The 18452-nt window shown below is 38.3% G+C and overlaps 1 protein-coding gene across 1 annotated transcript in view; it reads right to left on the reverse strand.

Annotated features, from left to right (window-relative positions):
• The window catches only part of LOC136874345 (vacuolar protein sorting-associated protein 4B-like), a 72064-nt gene that overhangs the window by 11761 nt on the left and 41851 nt on the right, over window positions 1-18452 (reverse strand). Inside the window, exons 4-6 of the mRNA XM_068227761.1 lie at window positions 14703-14856; window positions 6203-6322; window positions 5160-5312 (exon numbers count right to left, since the gene is read on the reverse strand). Coding sequence (XP_068083862.1) covers window positions 5160-5312; window positions 6203-6322; window positions 14703-14856 — 427 coding nt within the window. The remainder of the gene's footprint in view (window positions 1-5159; window positions 5313-6202; window positions 6323-14702; window positions 14857-18452) is intronic.

Below are 18452 nucleotides of genomic sequence, written 5' to 3' on the forward strand. Positions count from 1 at the left end.
ACATGTTCCAGATAGAGGCAGAACTTTTCTAGAGCAAACAAGACAGCCAAACCCTCAAGTTCATAGATGGAATACTTGGATTCTTGAGCCGATAATGTCCTAGATGCATAGGCGATAGGTCGCCTCCCTAGTTCAGTCTCTTGAAGAAGGACTGCTGGCACCCCTGACGATGACGCGTCGGTTTGGACAATGAATTTCTTCGAGAAATCAGGCATGGCAAGAACAGGGGCATTACACAGAGCTAATTTGAGATCTTCAAAAGCGGCTTGTTGAGAAGGTCCCCACTCAAATTTGATGCCTTTCCTACGAAGTAAGTTCAAGGGCACCGCTCTATTGGCGAAATTTGGAATAAATTTCCTGAAGAAATTCACCATACCAATGAACCTAGCAATACCTTTGATGTCCTTGGGAGGTTTGAAATCACGGATGGCCTGTGTTCTAGAATGATCTACAGCAACACCATCGGGCGACACAACGTGCCCTAGAAATGACATAGAAGGCTTAGCAAAAGCGACTTTGGACAGCTTAACTGTTAACCCTGCCTTACGAAGACGATTAAGGACCTCTTTCAGATGATCAAGGTGTTCTTCAAAGATCTCAGAAAATACGACGACATCATCAAGATAATGGTACAGGTACTCGAATTTGATGTCGGAGAAGACCCTATCCAGCAATCTCGCAAGCACAGCTGCTCCCGTGGGGAGCCCGAAAGGCACACGGTTGTACTCATACAAGTTCCAATTCGTGGCAAACGCTGTAAGATGTTTAGATTCTTCAGCCAGAGGTATCTGATTATAAGCCTGATTAAGATCTAAGATGGTGAAGAACTTAGCTTTACGAAACCATGAAAAACAAGAGTGAAGGTCTGGAAGGGGCACTGATTGTAATACCACCTTCCGATTGAGAGCCTTATAATCAATCACAGGCCTGAAGCCACCTTGGGGTTTCGGAACAAGGAAAATAGGCGATGAATACGCCGACTTAGAGGGCCGAATTATACCATCCTCCAACATTTGATCTATGATTTCCTTCAAAGCCTTCATTTTGGGTGGAGACAGCCTATAAGGTGGAAATCGGACCGGAATCGAATCAGTCACCTCAATCTTGTATTCGATAAGGTCAGTTACACCAAGAGTATCAGAAAAAACTTCTGGAAACGACTGACACAACCTGCAAATACTATCAACCTGCTCCTCAGGGAGATGTCTAAGGTCTAACAACATCTCATCCTGGGTAGGCGAAACAGATGAACACGACACAGAACTACATTTCAATAAGGGAATTTTACAATTAGAAGCAAATTTGAATGAGCATGACTTGCTCTGAATGTCGAGCACTAGACCAGTAAAAGACATGAAATCCGCTCCCAAAATAATGGGGCAAGACAAGTGCTTAGCCACAAACAGTTTAATTTTCCAGGTAAATTTGGCAATTCTAATTTTTGCATACAAAAAGCCTACAATTTCTAATGAAGAGAAGTTTGCCGAAATGCATTGAACCAAAGACGAACAATAATCAGTAAGTTTACACACAGATTTTAATTTGGAATACCATTCAGCCGAAATAATGGAACAAACACTACCTGAATCTAAAAAAGCAGTTACGGGCTCATTATTCAATTCAATTTTGAGAAAGGGGACAGGTGCGGGTGAATCCGCCGCAATCCTAAGACATTCTTTGGGACATTCAAATGGTAATGTAGAACAGTTCTGACTTTTCCCTGAATTTTCGTCGGATTTAACCTGGGCTGGGTCTTGAAAAGATGAATCTGCCGACTCAGCCGGAGCCACTAGTCACTTATGATTGTTGGTGGAAGTTACACCCGAATGTGAGCAGGAGGGAGTGCTATTCGAATTCGGGCAATTTTTGGCAATATGAGAGAAAGCACCACATTTAAAGCAGCCTTGGGATGAACCTGCTCCATTATTTGTCCTACTAGATTTAATTAATGGACACTTGTTCCGGAGATGGTCAGGCGACCCGCAAGCGTAGCATTTGCGGGGAGTTACGGTTCGGCGAGGTGGAGGCCGAAAATTACTAGAAGATGGAGGGGGTTCTTTCGCGACACGTAAGGTGTCGGCATATCTAACTCCTTCCGCTGAGACAGCCATAGCCTCTAATTCGGCAAACGTTTGAGGACGCGACACAAAGTACAAGTATGACCTGTATGATGGAGAAATGCCTTCCACAATGGCCTGTACAATCTGGTCTTCAGGAAAATGAAGAGCAAATACCCTGGTGTAGAATTTGATGTCTTGGATGAAGTCGGCAAGATTTTCATCCAGCCGCTGTACACGGTAATAGTACTTCTGAATTAGTGATGACCTCGCTCGCGCCGGAATAAAATTAGCCAGAAGGTGTGCATGAAACTCTTCAATAGTTGATTGTTCGGCAATTGCCCTAACTATTTTGTCTGAGAGAACCCCAATGGAATAAGGGTAAATAATTTGAAGGATTTGACACGGAGAAAGAGAAAAAACAAGTGCAAGATCCTGAAATTCAACGAAAAATCTTAAGAATGAAATAACGTCACTGGTAGAGTTAACAGAAAACTTAGAAATACCTCAGAGCAACATTGCTAAAGGATGGGGCAAACTGCTGAAGCCAGGGGACATAGTAGGTAGAGGCCTAAGTGGCGGAGAAGCCGTTTCAGAAGGTGCATTATTCAAAGAGGTACGACGTTCAAACTCATTGTCTAATGGGGCCGAGGTTTGTTGCACTTCTACTGATTTCCTACTTTCCTCTCCTTTAGAAGAGCCTTCCTCGCTAACCACGTTTACCATAGAGGATTGATCGGTTTTGGGAGGGACTGCCCCAGTTAACAATAGGCTAACCTTACTAGACAATGTGGAAAGGTTTTCGAGAAGAGCACTAGCCTCCTTCCCTTGAATGTCCTTCAACTTTAGAGACAACAGATCGTTAACTCTATTAGAAGAATGGTATAATCTAGCTTGCAAACGTTTAAGTTGATTTGGAGAAGGATCATTTTCTTCAAAAAAACTAACTACAGTATTATCAGTGATCGTGGGGAGAGCGTCGTCAATCTCTTTCTCTCCCAAAGTGGGGATGGAAATAGGCAAATCAAGGGACTCTTTAAGCTTCGAGGTATCGGCCGCAACCGTGCCTCCAGATTGAACATTTCTAATTGTTAATTCATAGATTAATTCCTCCTTGCGCAAATAGCCGGGATGGAGGACATAGCGAGGGCTGGGCATGATGACAGAACTTTACAAATTTGGAAAAATCGAAAAAAATTCCAGCGACGGAGAAAATTGTTAGAGTTCGAATCAAAAGCAATGTTTAGCCGTCAAAAGGGGCTAAATTGAGACCCATTCAACCATGCTCTGCTACCACTTGTTACCGTGTTTTGGTGGATCAGCAGAGGTGAAAGAAGGTGCGGGCTGGAATGGGTCTAACTACAAGTTCGAAAGATGAATTAAAATTTCAACAAAGGTTATATTTTCAAAACTTAACTATGGTAACATAGAATATGAAAACTTAACAAGTCAACAACAAGCCCGAAATCAGATACAAAGAAATTACAAGAGTTAGGGGATTATTACAAGGTCTGGGCTTCGAGCCCCACAATCACAATCCTTGAGCTATTAGCCCAACTTTACCAAGGTACAAAATTGAACAAAAGGGCAGAAAACCCCATCATGCCAAGGAGCACTTGCTCCAAATTACAATGTTAAGCCTCCTAGAGGCACACAGAAATCAAATTTAGGAGAGAGCAGACCCGCTCTCAAAGTTCAAGCCTATCAAAAGGCCACAACGAATTTCACTTCTATCTGCCCTCAAGGCATACAAAGAAACAGGGGTATTTAATACCCAACCTACAGGGCCTTCGCAATGAAAATAAAACATCAGGTTAAGTTACTGGCCCAAAGTACAGAGAGGACTGGAGGCATGAATTTGCACTCCAAATACACTTTTTAAAACCTAAATGGCTCTAGGCCGATACACAGGGGCTAATCCCAAGCTAGGGAGGTGACCCGTATGAGAAAACTTTAATACATTAAAGAAGAGAAGAACAGTTATGAAAACGTAGTCACCTCCATTTCAAAATGAAAGGGAGCTCAAGAGGGTAAAGCACTCTCTATCCCCGACTTAAAGTTCAAGAAAACAGAAGTTTAGCAAGAAAAAGGATTTACATGTTTAGTTGTTTACATGTTAAAGGTTTCGAACCCTCCACGAGAGTTACACTGCTGAGCTAGCAAGAAATAAAGATGTTAAAAGGCCATTACCTTGTAGAAGAGCTGCTGCTTGAAGAAAGAGGTGCTTCCCACCCCCTGCTACATATCCACACACTGAGTTAGATGTTATACTAGTGGCCCCGAGACAAGAAAGTCAGCAGTTTTTATACCCTCGTGGAAAATTCGAGACCTTTCAAGACTGAGTAGACACACCTACTCAATTTTATTGGGTCGCTAAAAGTTATACATCAACATCGAAGAAGGAGGACACTATTGGTCAAAAATTAATTTAAAAAATTCGGGATTGGCTGAGTTCAAAACTGGCGGACAGAAGGATTAATATTGCCAACCCAAGAAATAAAGGAACAAAAATTTAGTAAAGACAAAACTTAAGAATACAAAATGTCTTCAAGAGAGTTCATTCCATTGCGCCAGGGTGTATTACCATAGTTTTTTTTTAGTAGAGACATCTGTTAGAGAATGTTCACACTTCTTGATCAATGAAAAACAAAAGCAAATCAAAAACACTCAGTGACCTCTTTTGATAACTAGTAGAGTTAGTTCAGTGGTTAAAGTTCCGGGTTTCTCCAGTAGAGAAGTTTCAATTGGCGCAAGATTTGAACTTGCGTCGCGTAGAGGTGTACCGCTGGGTACAATTATTATTATTATTATTATTATTGTTATTGTTATTATTAGGCCCAGTTTTACAGCCAGATTCCCTACCTTATACCTACTCCATGTATTCAAAACCAAAAGCCACTACACTGATCATTCAACCAAGGAGCTGGACAGCAATGATATACAGCAGAATAACAAATATAACTGAATCTGTACTATAGCTACATATTCTTTATGTTAATTTTCTCACTCTCATATTTCTAACCAACCATAATTTACAGAATGAATGATTGAATGAATGAATAAATTAATCAATCGATCTTAGTAACAATGGAAATCTCATACCTGTCAGGTAAAGAGATGTAAATACGTCTCTGGAAACGTCGCAGAAAAGCTGAATCAAGTTCCCAAGGACAGTTAGTCGCACACAGTAGGAATATTGTGTCTTGCTGTGTAGCTGATGTGTTCTCTAGTAGAGTCAGAAATTGATTCTTAAGTCTAAAACATGAGATGTTCTAATTTTATTATGCTATATATTCATCTTCACCAACTAACAAGAGAACTATAATACAATAAAAATGTATGGGATTATTATTATTATTATTATTATTATTATTATTATTATTATTATTATTATTATTATTATTATTATTATTATTATTATTAAATATTCGGCCCAGTTTTACAGCCATATTCCCTACCTGATGCCTACCCTATGTATTCAGTAACACTCAGTTCCCAAGCAAGAGGAATTAACCATATGCAGTTAAAATCTCTGGCTTGATCAGGAATCGAACCCATGGCCTTCCAAACTGAAAGTCACTACACTGATGTATGTTTATAACACTATTTTTAAAAAATAATATTTATATCGGTCCACCTTTTCAGTACATATTGGACTATCCACTTCAATATAAGTGGTTAATGCTGTCACGTTAAAAGTAATAAGTAGTACCCGTATATATTTCGACCCTTGTTGGGTCATCCTCAGCTACTGAGTTATTATGGAAGACATCTTAAAAACCTTTAAAATGTTTGACATAGGACATGATTTCTCCTTTAGCAGGTTAGCAAACTTGATTTGCTAACACAGCGAGGCCACGCAGTTTGGTCTGCTACTGCTAAGCAGAGTCCTGGAGGGGCGTGCCATTCCAGCTGATGAGTCCAAATGGCACGTCTGGACGAAACTCTGCATAATGCACACGGCCTAACCACCCAAAAGCGGGTTCTATTGCTGTGATTTTAAGAACAAATACTAGTTGAACAATAACGAATAGGGAAATTCTCTTATACATTATTGTTGTTGGATCCTGCCAGAGTGTTTCTATGTCATGAAAACATCAAGGTGGATTTAAGTAATTACTCATGTTGGTAGCACCAGTTATTACCTTCTACTTCTATCCTCTTCATGGGAAGTACGTTTTCGACATAGGCCGTCAACTTCATCTATGAAAATAATGGACTGTTCTCTGTTGCTTCTTGTGTATTGAAACAGCTCACGAATCAACCTGCAAATGAAATAAACTGAACACTTCATAATAAGTTAATAGGTAATACCATGCCCATGAAACCACTGAGCATAAAAAAATCTTCATTAATGATCAAAAAGTTAACGTAGTTCTACAGATACCTTGGAGAAATCATCACACACAACACATCACACCCACACGCAAGAAAGGAACATGGATAAATAGAACTAACAAAATTTTTAAAAAGGCCCACTTTCTCACCTGGTCAATGTATGATAAGAAATGCCTGTCAATAGACACTAAGATCCAACACTATAAAACCATAACTCTCCCAAAAGCCACTTCCACATGTGAAACTCTGTTCCAAATTAAAAATAAAAAAAGAATTAATCAGCTTCTCAAAACTGAAAGAAGAATCACCAGGACTTGCACAAATAAAAAATACCAGTTCAAAGGAGTCTGGAGTATCCTTCGTAATGAAATTATCGAGAGATTAACCCAATCACTAGCACAATGAAGAAGGAAAGAATCTTGTATTTCTTTCACATCTTGTGACTGCCAGGAAACTGGATTTTATGACAACTTGTGGTGACTCTTAATATATCTAGCCTCTTTTGTCTTATCAGATTATGCCGTACAATGTTAGGTATTATTAACATTAATATGAATTTTTACTGGACTGTAAATATCATAAATAATAAGGACTCTACAGTGTATACATATATACCAGGTGTATGCATAAGTCTTTTCCGGTTCCACTAAGAGATGGCCCCAGTGAATAGTGCGCAGCATATGAATTTGACACGTATGTCAGTTTGTTAGTCTGACATTAAATACATCAGTTTGTTCGTCTGACATTAACCTACCAACACACACACAAATTGAGTCTGCCAAATACTAACGTCTGCGTTGTATCATTCTGTGATCATGTCGACATTTGTGCCTGAGAAAGAACATTTGCGGTACTTATTGTCTTTCTTATTTAATCAAAAGAAAAAGGCTGTGGAAAGTCATCATTTGCTGGTAAAAACATATGGTGAACATGCTCCATCAATTAGAACATGCGAGACAAATCACTTCGGCAAGAAGACCATGCTTTGTGTCTGGTGGGACCAGAATGGTATTATGTATTATGAACTCTTGAAGCCCAGCAAAACCGTTAATACATAATGCTATCACCAACAAATGATTATTTTGCGCATTGATTGAAAGACGACTGGAATGGGCCAGAAAACATGGCAAAGTGATTTTGTTACACGACAATATGCCGTCTCATACAGCAAAACCAGTGAAAGACACCTTGAAATCACTTGGATGGGACATCCTTCTGCACCCACCGTACTCCCCCGATCTGACGCCATCTGACTATCACCTCTTCACATCAATGGGGTACGCGCTCTCAGAGCAACACTTCAGAAATTTCAAGAAAGTTGGAAAATGGCTCGACGAATGGTTTGCCGCAAAAGACGAGCAGTTTTTCCTGGTATGGTATTCATAACTTACCTGAAAGATGGGCAAAGTGTGCAGAAACCGATGGCCAATATTCTGAATGAACAAAAACTGATTTCCATTGAAAATTACTTGTTTTCTTTACCACAAAAAATTCGCAAAAACTTACGCATACACCTGGTATATTTTAATCTGATAATGTTTTAATTAATATAGGTCACTGAAGATGATTCATAAATAGTTGAAACACATCTCAATAAATATCTTAAGAGATGAAATAAGGTACTGAACAGGAGGATCAATAAATACATATATTATTGTAAGAGTTGAACTGTCAATACTGTGCCACATCAGAGCCATGAATTAGTGATCCAGGCACATACAGTAGAGTCTCGCTCATCCGATCTTCGCTTATCCGACACTGGTAGACTTAATTTGAACTTTTGGTGGAGACTAAATTCAGGGACACCCAGTGTGGAGGGTGCGACCGTGGGATAAGCACTGGCCTGACCGCTGCCGGTTTTTTTTTTTCTCAAGGACAGGTGCAGCGAGTCTTCAGTCATTGTTCACTGTAGTATTGGTTGGGTGCAGATGTTATAGTTTTCATATCCTCTGTGAGTATGGCGAGTAAACGGAAGAAAGTGATTGTTTCTATGGAGGACAAGTTGAGTGCATTAAAGAGACTGGACAAAGGGGAAACTCTTCAAAAAGTGGCTTCAGATTATGGTGTTGGATGTGTTACAGTGGGAACATGGAGAAAAAAGAGGGAAGAAATTGAAAAGTGGTGCTCTACCAGAGCAACAAGTGATGCACTGAAAATTAGAAAAACAATGAAAAAATATGAGTACAAAAAAGTAAGGGAAGCACTATTTCTTTGGTTCACTCAACACCGGGAAAGAGACTGCCAATATCTGGCCCCATTCTGCAAGAAAAGGCTGTGTATTTCCAGAAGGCGTTTAATGAGGGGGACCATAATTTTACTGGCAGTGCTGGGTGGCTTGATCAGTGGAAAAAATGGTATGGCATTAGGCAGCTTAATATCTGTGGAGAAAAACTGTCGGCTAAATCCGATGAGGTTGTGAAATTTAAAAAGGAATTTCAGGAAATAATTCTTGCTGAAGGATTAACCGGTGATCGGAAATTGTAATGAGACTGGGCTAAATTTCAAGATCCTGCCATCAAAATCTCTCACAGCTCAAGCTGAGACGTCTGCACCTGGCTACAAGCATAGTAAGGAAAGAGTTACTGTTCTTGCCTGTAGTAATGTTACTGGGAACTTAACAGCAAAATTGCGTGTGATTGGTAAAGCAAAGAAGCCTAGGGCATTTAAAAACAGTTCTGTTAATGCTCTTCCAGTCCATTACACGAATCAGAAGGCTGTCTGGATGTCTGCTGACATATTTAAAGACTGGATGGTTTTTTGCACAGTTTGTTCCAGATGTAGAAAAATTTCTAGCTTTGAACAATCTCCCTAGAAAAGCTCTTCTTCTACTAGACAACGCTCCATCACACCAAAATGAAGAGCAAGTTAGAAGTGGTGACATCAAAGTCATGTTCCTCCCTCCAAACGTGACGTCATTATGCCAGCCAATGGATCAAGGTGTGCTGGAAACATTGAAGAGGAAATATCGGTGGAAACTCCTTTCATCCCTGATAGACAATGGCAACGACATAATAGAAAAGTTAAAACAAATAAACATGAAAGACGTGGCATACTGGATAGTGCAGTTTTGGGAAGAAGTTGAAACGACGACATTAGCAAAGTCTTGGAACATATTGTTGAGTGAGGCTGAACATCGAGAGGAGGTGGTACAAGAAGACATGGAAAATATTGTGCCCTTACTGAATTGCATTCCTGGCTGTGAGGATGCTACGACTGAACATGTGAGTAAGTGGTGTGCACAAGATCAGTTGTTTGAACTAACTGACCCTGATATTATTGATTTTGTGAATGCTAATGAAAATGAGGATGATGAAGAAGAACGAGGCATTGCAGAACAAAAGGAGAAAACGATGACTCACAGTGAAGGATTAAGTGCATTGGAAATGGCCTTAACCTACGTTGAGCAACAGCCGGAAGCAAGCGCAACGGAGGTGTTGAATTTTCATCGTTGGTGGGATCTCGCAGCAAGAAAACGTGGATCAGCTGGCAAGTAGATATTGTTGACAAGTTTCTTTTTACAATATAATTATTAAATTAATGTAGTATGGTCCATCTTTCAATACTATAATATATAATTGATATTGGTGATGAACTACGGGATCAACTTTTACCAGTTCCCATTTACTATTGAATTATTAATGATTAGATGTTCTGTGTATATAAATTAATACTTGAAATATTCTCAATGATGAGCATACTCAAGAAGTTAGAACCTAGTTTATTTTCAAATTTAATCATAATTTCATCCCAGTTTTTTAATGTCAATTTGTGTATATTTGTTTCATTTGTTTTATGTCAATTGTGTGCATGTACATTTGTTTAATTATTAGATGTTTTACATTAAGGCTGAAGATGGCCAGCCCCGGCCAAAACTAGTCCCTAATTAATTAATGTAATTTAGAATATTACATGTTATAGTATTGAAAGGTGGACCATACTACATTAATTCAATAATTATATTGTACTTACAATTCAATACAGATCAGAACCATGAAGTTTATAACCTATGATTTATAACCTATGAATTTTCTTTTTGTAAGACATCTGGAATGTTTTCGTTCAATACTGCATGTATTGTACAATTGAATTGATAATTCAATAATAGAGTACCTTAAAATATGTCATTGTTTTAGTACTAGAGTATAGCCTTCCTGTTTGTTTCAGTTCAGTTTCAAAGTTATTCTGTATTATCCAACATTTTTGGTGATCCATCATACTTCAGGTCCCATTTAGTTGGATAATCGAGACTCTACTGTATATTCAAAATTTTATCCAGTATGTTCTGTATTTGGTGTGCGCCGATCCAAGACGGGGACACGTGAGCACTGAACCCATGGAAATTTCCACCCAAGGAGCGAGTGCAACAGAGATGATTGTGCGACAGAAACAGAAGAGGGAAGGTCTCGAGCGCGTACCACGTGATAATACCGTGGGGCGAAAATTGCGGAGAGCCAACATTCCGCACAGAAATTTTATGTGGATAGCCAGCCTAACAGGACGAAAAGGTGGAGTTAGATTAAATTTGCACCTTTATTTCCACTATAATTAGAATGACTAATGACACCACATGCCTCTTCAGAATTAAGAAGAAAGATTGACTGGAAGGGGTACGCTATATATCCTGAGGAATGTAAATTACGCAGTTGTAATTCTATCAGATAAAGAAAGTGTCCCCGCATGATACGCAGAACACATGGCCTGTTATGGGTATTCCCATGATTGCCTCAAAAGCAGGGATGAGGCTTTGGATAATTGCAAGAAGTTTCATCAAATTCGTTTCCACATACAATCAAGATTCATGGGATTATTTTAGCTACCTCTTGAGCGCACTGCTTCACTGATATTCATAATATCAATGGAATAGGTTGATATTCTCTCTGGGAGGATTCTAGAGTCAGCCATCTTGTGCCACTCTTAAATAAATAGACTATCCAGACGTGCAGCCCAGTCAGTCTGGAAATAGTCACAGGGCTCGTTCCATATCACTTGTCACAAGAATCAGTCTCTTTGTGTGGTGATAATCTGAGATATATAAAGTGTTGTTCAGAAAACAGTTCATGATGTATGTGTTTGATAGCAAACCAATAGAATAATTCCTGTAACATTTAGAAACGCTTTTGTGATTATTATTGAATATATAACCGGGCATAAATTCAGTGCAGGACAATAGCCCTGAGATCACCATAGAGTGTGATTTTAACATTACATGAACGTGTGGCTAATATTCTCTGTTGGTGCAACAGCTTTCTTCAGTGAAGAACGAGATACCAACTATGTTGCAGGAAACAGCGACTCAGTTCTGGGCCCCTGATATACCAATAATGATCATCGCTGGCATGGAGTTTTAAAGTCTTCCCAGCATGGGCCTGCCCGAGGCTCGAACATAAGGCACAATGGAGTATTAAAATAAGTGCATAACCCCATTATAAGTAATTATGAATGCATAGATTGTAAATAGTTCAATATTAGTTCAATATTAGGATGTATATTTATCATATTCAGGGGTTTAACATAGGAAGCTTTTGAGTGCATTAATGTAGTTAAATTTGCAAGAAATCATGAGGGGTTCGTTGTAATCACTCCACTTTAATCAATAGTTCACAGTGATCGTGTAATTAAATTTTTGGGAACGGATCAGATGGAAAGTTTCAGAATAGACATTTTTAAAAATTTATTTTGTGAGTGCATTCGGTTAAAGATTAAGGTGGTGGTATATAATAGTATAATGATTGCATATAAATAGAGTCTAATTAATGCATGTTTTTTGAAGAAGGAATGCACTCGATACATTTAAAAAAATGTAAATTAGTAGTAGTTTTGTAGCATAAAGTCTATGGCTGCAGATTTGCTGTATGGTGTACTATGAACGATGCACGATGCTGGATTCGAATCCAAGACCTCAATTTAGATACAGCTTTCCATAAGGAAGCACTTTCATATTAATTTCCTCTTCTCCCCTGCATTTTAAAGAAGTGTATATTTGTTTTTATTATATGACAGGTCATTTGAGTGTAAGAGTGTTGTTTTTTTAATTCTTTGGCATGCTCAGGTCATGAACCCTGGTCTGTATTTCTCAAGTCTGTGTCAGCATGAATGGAATAGCAAGAAAATCCCTTTTAATGATATAATTATTTAAAGTTGTGATTTGGAATTGGTACGGACATTTCTATGAGATGGGACGTAAGTGATTTTGTTCTCAATAGAATGAGAAGTTTAAAGCATTATGTGAGGTCATGCAGAGTTGAGATTTTAAAAGGGGCTTGTGAACGAAAGAAGATCAAAGGGGCTAAGAATGGGCGTGACTTCTCATCTGTTCTGGCTGTCAGTGTGAAATAAATGGCTCTCTGAGAGGAGAACAGTGCTAGAGTGGAAAGACAGATTCTTTACTGAGCTCGTATTGTACAGTCACAGGAGAGATTTAAATGTGTTATGCTTTTTTTATATACCAGGAAATAGATCGGCCGGAGGGCCAAGTAATTAATGAATGTAGGTGATAGGAACTCCTTTCTTGAATAAAATATTTAGAGTTTTTCTTTCAAAAACCCGCCATGATGGCAGAAGATCCATGATTCGAATCCCAGCAAAAACCAACGTAAATTCCCCCGGGTTTTCTTTGACCTGGACAGATATGTTCATACAGCCAGTAGTTGATTTTGTATTTTTAATTGCCTTTTTTTTTTTTCTTGTGTGCTGATATATGTGGTTTTGTTTGTTTGTTATGAGTAAATTCTGACTTTACTCACGTTATGATTCTGGGTTCATATTTTTCTGTCCCAAATAGTGGACCATTCTATTTAAGTGTATAATTTCATTTCATTTTTTTGTGTGTTAATGGTTGGGTGGGCAGTGACCACTCAAATAGCTTCAAGGATTATTCTTGATTAGTTTTAACTTGGTTTCCAGTGTCGAAGGGAATGTAATATAGGGTTCGCTGATGCATTCATAATTACAATAATTTATTAGATCATATAAAGAGGATGCACTTGTCTAAACAAAAATATTTCAAAATCATTTTGATTTCATGGTGGCTTAGTATCCCAGGCCAGAAATGGTTCAATACAGAAAATGAAATTTATAGTCTGTAATAACTAGTGACGAGAAATCTTGAAAAGAAGACAAGAGGACAATGGATCCACAAAATTCACTAATATCCTAAAGCAACTGGACTCAAGATAGCAGACGTAAACACCCTTCTTAAGACTTGCAAATTTTTAGCAGAAATGACACATAGAAGGGCTATAAGGGTTTCAGATGAGGAACATTGAAATCACAATGAAAACCTGATTTTTCCTTCTCAAGGAATAACTTAGATACAACATTGCATGGTTTATTACCATACCCATTTTGATGACTAGTTTTGACTAGTTTTGAATTGCAGTCTGACTCTAAGCATTTTGAGGTGAATTTTAGAGTTCACTCAACTTTTTTTCAGAGTTGATAACAATTTGTGCTATGAGAAATGAAAAACTACAGCCTGTTTCCAGTCATTTGACCAGGTCCGGAATGGAATGAATGAAGCCCCCATCTAGCGGCGAGGATAAGAATTGTGCTGGCTGCCAAAGCCTGTCGCACTCCTCTGGGGCAATGATTAATGAATGACAGATGAAATGAAGTGATACTGGAGTGTGTTGTTGGAATGAATTATGACAGGGAAAACTGGAGTACCCGGAGAAAAACCTGTCCTGCCTCTGCTTTGTCCAGCACAAATCTCACATGGAGTGACCAGGATTTGAACCACAGAACTCAGTGGTGAGAGGCCGGTGCGCTGCCGCGTAAGCCACGGAGGCAACAATTTGTGCTAATCATAGAATTTTATATTTTTCTCGTTACATAACTTTTAACTGCTATTTTTATATATTAAAGTTACATTAATCAGCAGAAACTAGTGTTAAATCCACATTACTCATGTTTCTTACTTGCTAAGTGTATTTTACATTGTAAAAGTTTTATTTATGGACACTTCCTCATCTTACATAGATTTATCATTAATAGGTGTTGTACTGGCAGTGTTTGAGACATTTACACTTAAAACATGTAAATTGTAGTATGAAACATAAATTTGTAAATTTATTATGTTAGTAAGTAAACTCGTATTCTCATATCCAGGTGGTGCAGCTCTTTTCAGGCACATCGCCAATGGAGGTGAACTGCATGTACCGTTTTAACTCCATATCAGCCCTCCTGCCATTCTTAAATTTCTGACAGTACCAGGAATCAAATCCAGACATCAGAGAATGGCAGCTAATACTGCTAACCGTTACACTATAGAAGAGGACATTTATTATGTTAAAAGGTTATTAAACTAACTTCTCTGATTCTCCAACCCAGCATGACAAAATATCTGCACTGGAAACACAGTAGAATGCTACACTCATTTCAGATGCAATGGCCTGTGCTAATTTAGTCTTGCCTGTTCCAGGTGGACCGTACAGTAGTACTCTATTCCATGCTCGACGACCACCTGGAAGGAGGGCAGAGAGAATCCAATACAGAACAACAGAAATATATTCAATATCTTACTATTAAATGAATATAAATAAACACAAAACATTGAGCAAAATAATATTGTAATAGCAGTGGAATGGTATACTGTTTTGAAGTCAAGCAATTTATAAAATTATACATTAAGTTACATTTTATAAAAACAAAATGGCATTGTTTACTTCTCAATCAATTCAAATCAGCAATTTTTTCTTTAAACACATCTATAATGGAATCACATAAGTTCAGTCTTTTCAAAGTAGATTTTTCTCTATTGTCATCAAGGACAAGTTGGGCATTCTACTCTGTCCCTGAGTATTTTGCTGATGCATGTATCTGCAGAGAGAGAGAGAGAGAGAGAGAGAGATTTTCCATGTTGAAAAGAGTACACCCACTCAGAAGGAGGAACCCATGCCAAATTTATCTTTCATTTCCAATTAGAAAGAATTGTTGATGCAGCAATGGGGCAGAAATGATTTTAAAACAAGAGAGGAAAACAGAGCTTGAGTACAAGAAAACATCTGTTTGGTATGATGGATACAGTTAATTCATTTTTAGCCAACAGTAATAAATAGAGCTATTACAGTTCTTCTTATCATTCCCTCAATCCTGAGGATCTTTGAAGATATTTCTTTGTACCTGTTTCCATCCTTCACAGATTTCTGCCAAACAGGTTGACTGTGTGGTGTCACATTTTATGCAATCTGTCCAGTGAGCAGGATCTATTACAGTTAAACATGCCTAAAATAGAAAATAATTTTCGGAACCAAGCTACTTCCTACATTTTAACGAAACACTGCCTACTTAGGAAATGGAATATTTTAAGATACTCTTTGCAAAAATATCATAATTTATAATGAAATTAAGATTTGTATGAAATGAATGATTACATGAAAGTGACTGAAATTTAATTTAGGGTCTATTTTCAATTCAATCTGGTGCGTTCTAACAGCAAATTATTTCTTGTGTAATTTTTCACGCACTGATATGGAAGTTTCTGCAGTAAGAGCCATTAACCCTAACCATCTGTGAAATGTTCAAAGACCCAAACATTGCTTGTGTATGGTAAAGGAGAAAAGTTACTGGCTCCACAACACTGTAATCTAGCAGGTACTCTTTCAAGCCTCTTGCAATATGAACTGTTTCTCAGTCTCTCAGTTGTGCTTGTGTTGAAGCTAGATTTGGAGTAAGGTGAATAAATATGAATAAGTGTAGTGCTTTCATAAAATGATTTCCTTAGAATGTGTATGTTTGAAACAACATACTATAATAGTGATTTTGAAACATAAAATACATATGTTGGAGGAGAAAATTGAAATGATCAGTGAACATGATCAGTGGTTCACGATGATATACTTTAACTGATTTATTATGTGTGGCAACGAATCTAGAAGAACTACTAAAATAGCGTAAGTTAATTAACTATACACCCAATGATCTAAGGAAACAAAATGAAATTTATTACTTGTAATAGCACTGTTATAGTAATGATGAAATGATTTAGAATAATATTCTTAGCTATGCTGATAAAAAGTTGGATTTTTTAAGATTGAAAAGCCTGACCACTATCAATTTTATTAATCAATATTCTCAATTTGCTATATTTGTTTAAAAGTCTGATCCTTTCTTGGCAGCAAGTTGAGTAAATAGAAAGTAACAAGTTTACCAGACTGCCACTTTTCTCACACCTTCATAGGGTGGTGGATACAATCTGCATTATATATATGGACTTGGTCCAGTTTTATGGTTGGCTGTCCTTCCTTATACCAACTCTAGTACATGTTGGCAGGTTAGTGTGTTGTGAGTTTAAATCAGAGCAGCTTAACTAGACAGAGCTAAAAGTGGCTGATCAATTCTCTTCTGGGTGTTGTAAATCTCTTCTTATAAAGATAACCTTAAATAACTGTTTGATACCAGGTGAATCAGCTGCCCTCACCAATGTTTTGTTCTGCAGCCCAACAAACGTGTGAGATCATCGTGAAGTCAATATTTCTCTGCTAGCATCCCGTATGGTACTAATGAACTGTAAGCACATCCTGCAAATGATTCTGAACACTATTATCGTTCCCACCATTTGTCTATAGACCGTTAGAAAAATTTGACATCCTTTTCTTTATTTTTCGTACATCAGTCTACCATGCACTATGTTAAGATATCGTGCCAAGTGACCATGTACTGAAAAACATGAATTACAGTAATGCTTAAAACAGTGACATGGAGAATGTATGGAGAGGAATAATATACTCTAAGACGTTCTTCATGAAAGTCTCACTTGAGATGTGGCATAGTGCATGTTGTCAAACACTAGCCTACCAATTAACAGATTAATTGATAGTTCAAATTCTATATCGTACAATTTTTTTACATCAGTATGAAGCTTCACTGCTTAAATACAAGTCAGTGTGTGCCACATGCAAGTAGTAAAACATTGCTATTATTGTTTTTGTGCACTGTGCACACTGCACTGCTATAAGGTTGGAATGAAGTCACTTCAGCCATTCGCTATGCATTCCACCGACCGACCGACCGACCGACCGACCGACCGACCGACCGACCGACCGACCGACCGACAGGCGAGTTGACTGTGCGGTTAGAATCATGTAGCTGTGAGCTTGCATCCGGGAGATAGTGGGTTCGAATCCCACTGTCGGCAGCCCTGAAGATGGTTTTCTGCGGTTTCCCATTTTCATACCTTGCAAATGCTGGGGCTGCCTTAATTAAGGCCATGGCCACTTCCTTCCCCCTGCTAGGCCTTTCCTATCCCATCGTCGCCATAAGACCTATCTGCGTCGGTGCGAAATAAAGCAAATAGCAAAAAAAATAACAAATAATCAGTCAATCAATTAATCTCACTTTATTTGCAAATGGGGTGTCTTCTTCAGTGGCATATTGCACACAAAAGTACATTATTATCAAGCAATAAATTTTAAATTAACAAGAGAAGAAATGTTCCTTAAATACAATATTATACAATTTATTCTTAACTACTTTTCTATTAAGCACACAGCTCATCCTTAATAAATTTATATTATCTACAGGGAAGCAATAGAGAATTCATTGCAGACACTACGTCTGTATCAAGAAAAGTCTGGATAGGCGACATCCGATTGCAACGACTTTCTGCAGTGTTGAAAGACGTTTGTGAATAACAGGGGTACTTCAGATGATATCACCTGTCCAAAAGAAGACTGTAGTGTCCGGTGAGAATGAGGAGGCTGTTCTGGACACAGTTTGCAGTAACCCACATGCAAATACATGGGTAATTGCACAACAGGTGAACAGCAGCGAGGCTTCTGTATTATGAATACTGCATGTGCATAAATATCCCTCCTACCATCTACAGCTACACCAGCAGCTCCACGGGCAGGATTTCAAAGCTCAAATGAACTTCTGTCAGTGGCTCTCCGGAAATCTGGAAAATGATGCAGCATTCCTGTTGAAAATTCTGATCTTGGATGAATCATGATTCCACAATAATGGTACCATCAACTGCCACAACAAGCACTATTGGAGTAGTGACGAATCCCACGGATGTGACAGGCAGCCTATCAAGTGCAATGGGAGTGAATGCATTGT

This window comes from Anabrus simplex, chromosome 5 (assembly GCF_040414725.1).
Source record: "Anabrus simplex isolate iqAnaSimp1 chromosome 5, ASM4041472v1, whole genome shotgun sequence".
NCBI classification, from domain to species: domain Eukaryota; kingdom Metazoa; phylum Arthropoda; class Insecta; order Orthoptera; family Tettigoniidae; genus Anabrus; species Anabrus simplex.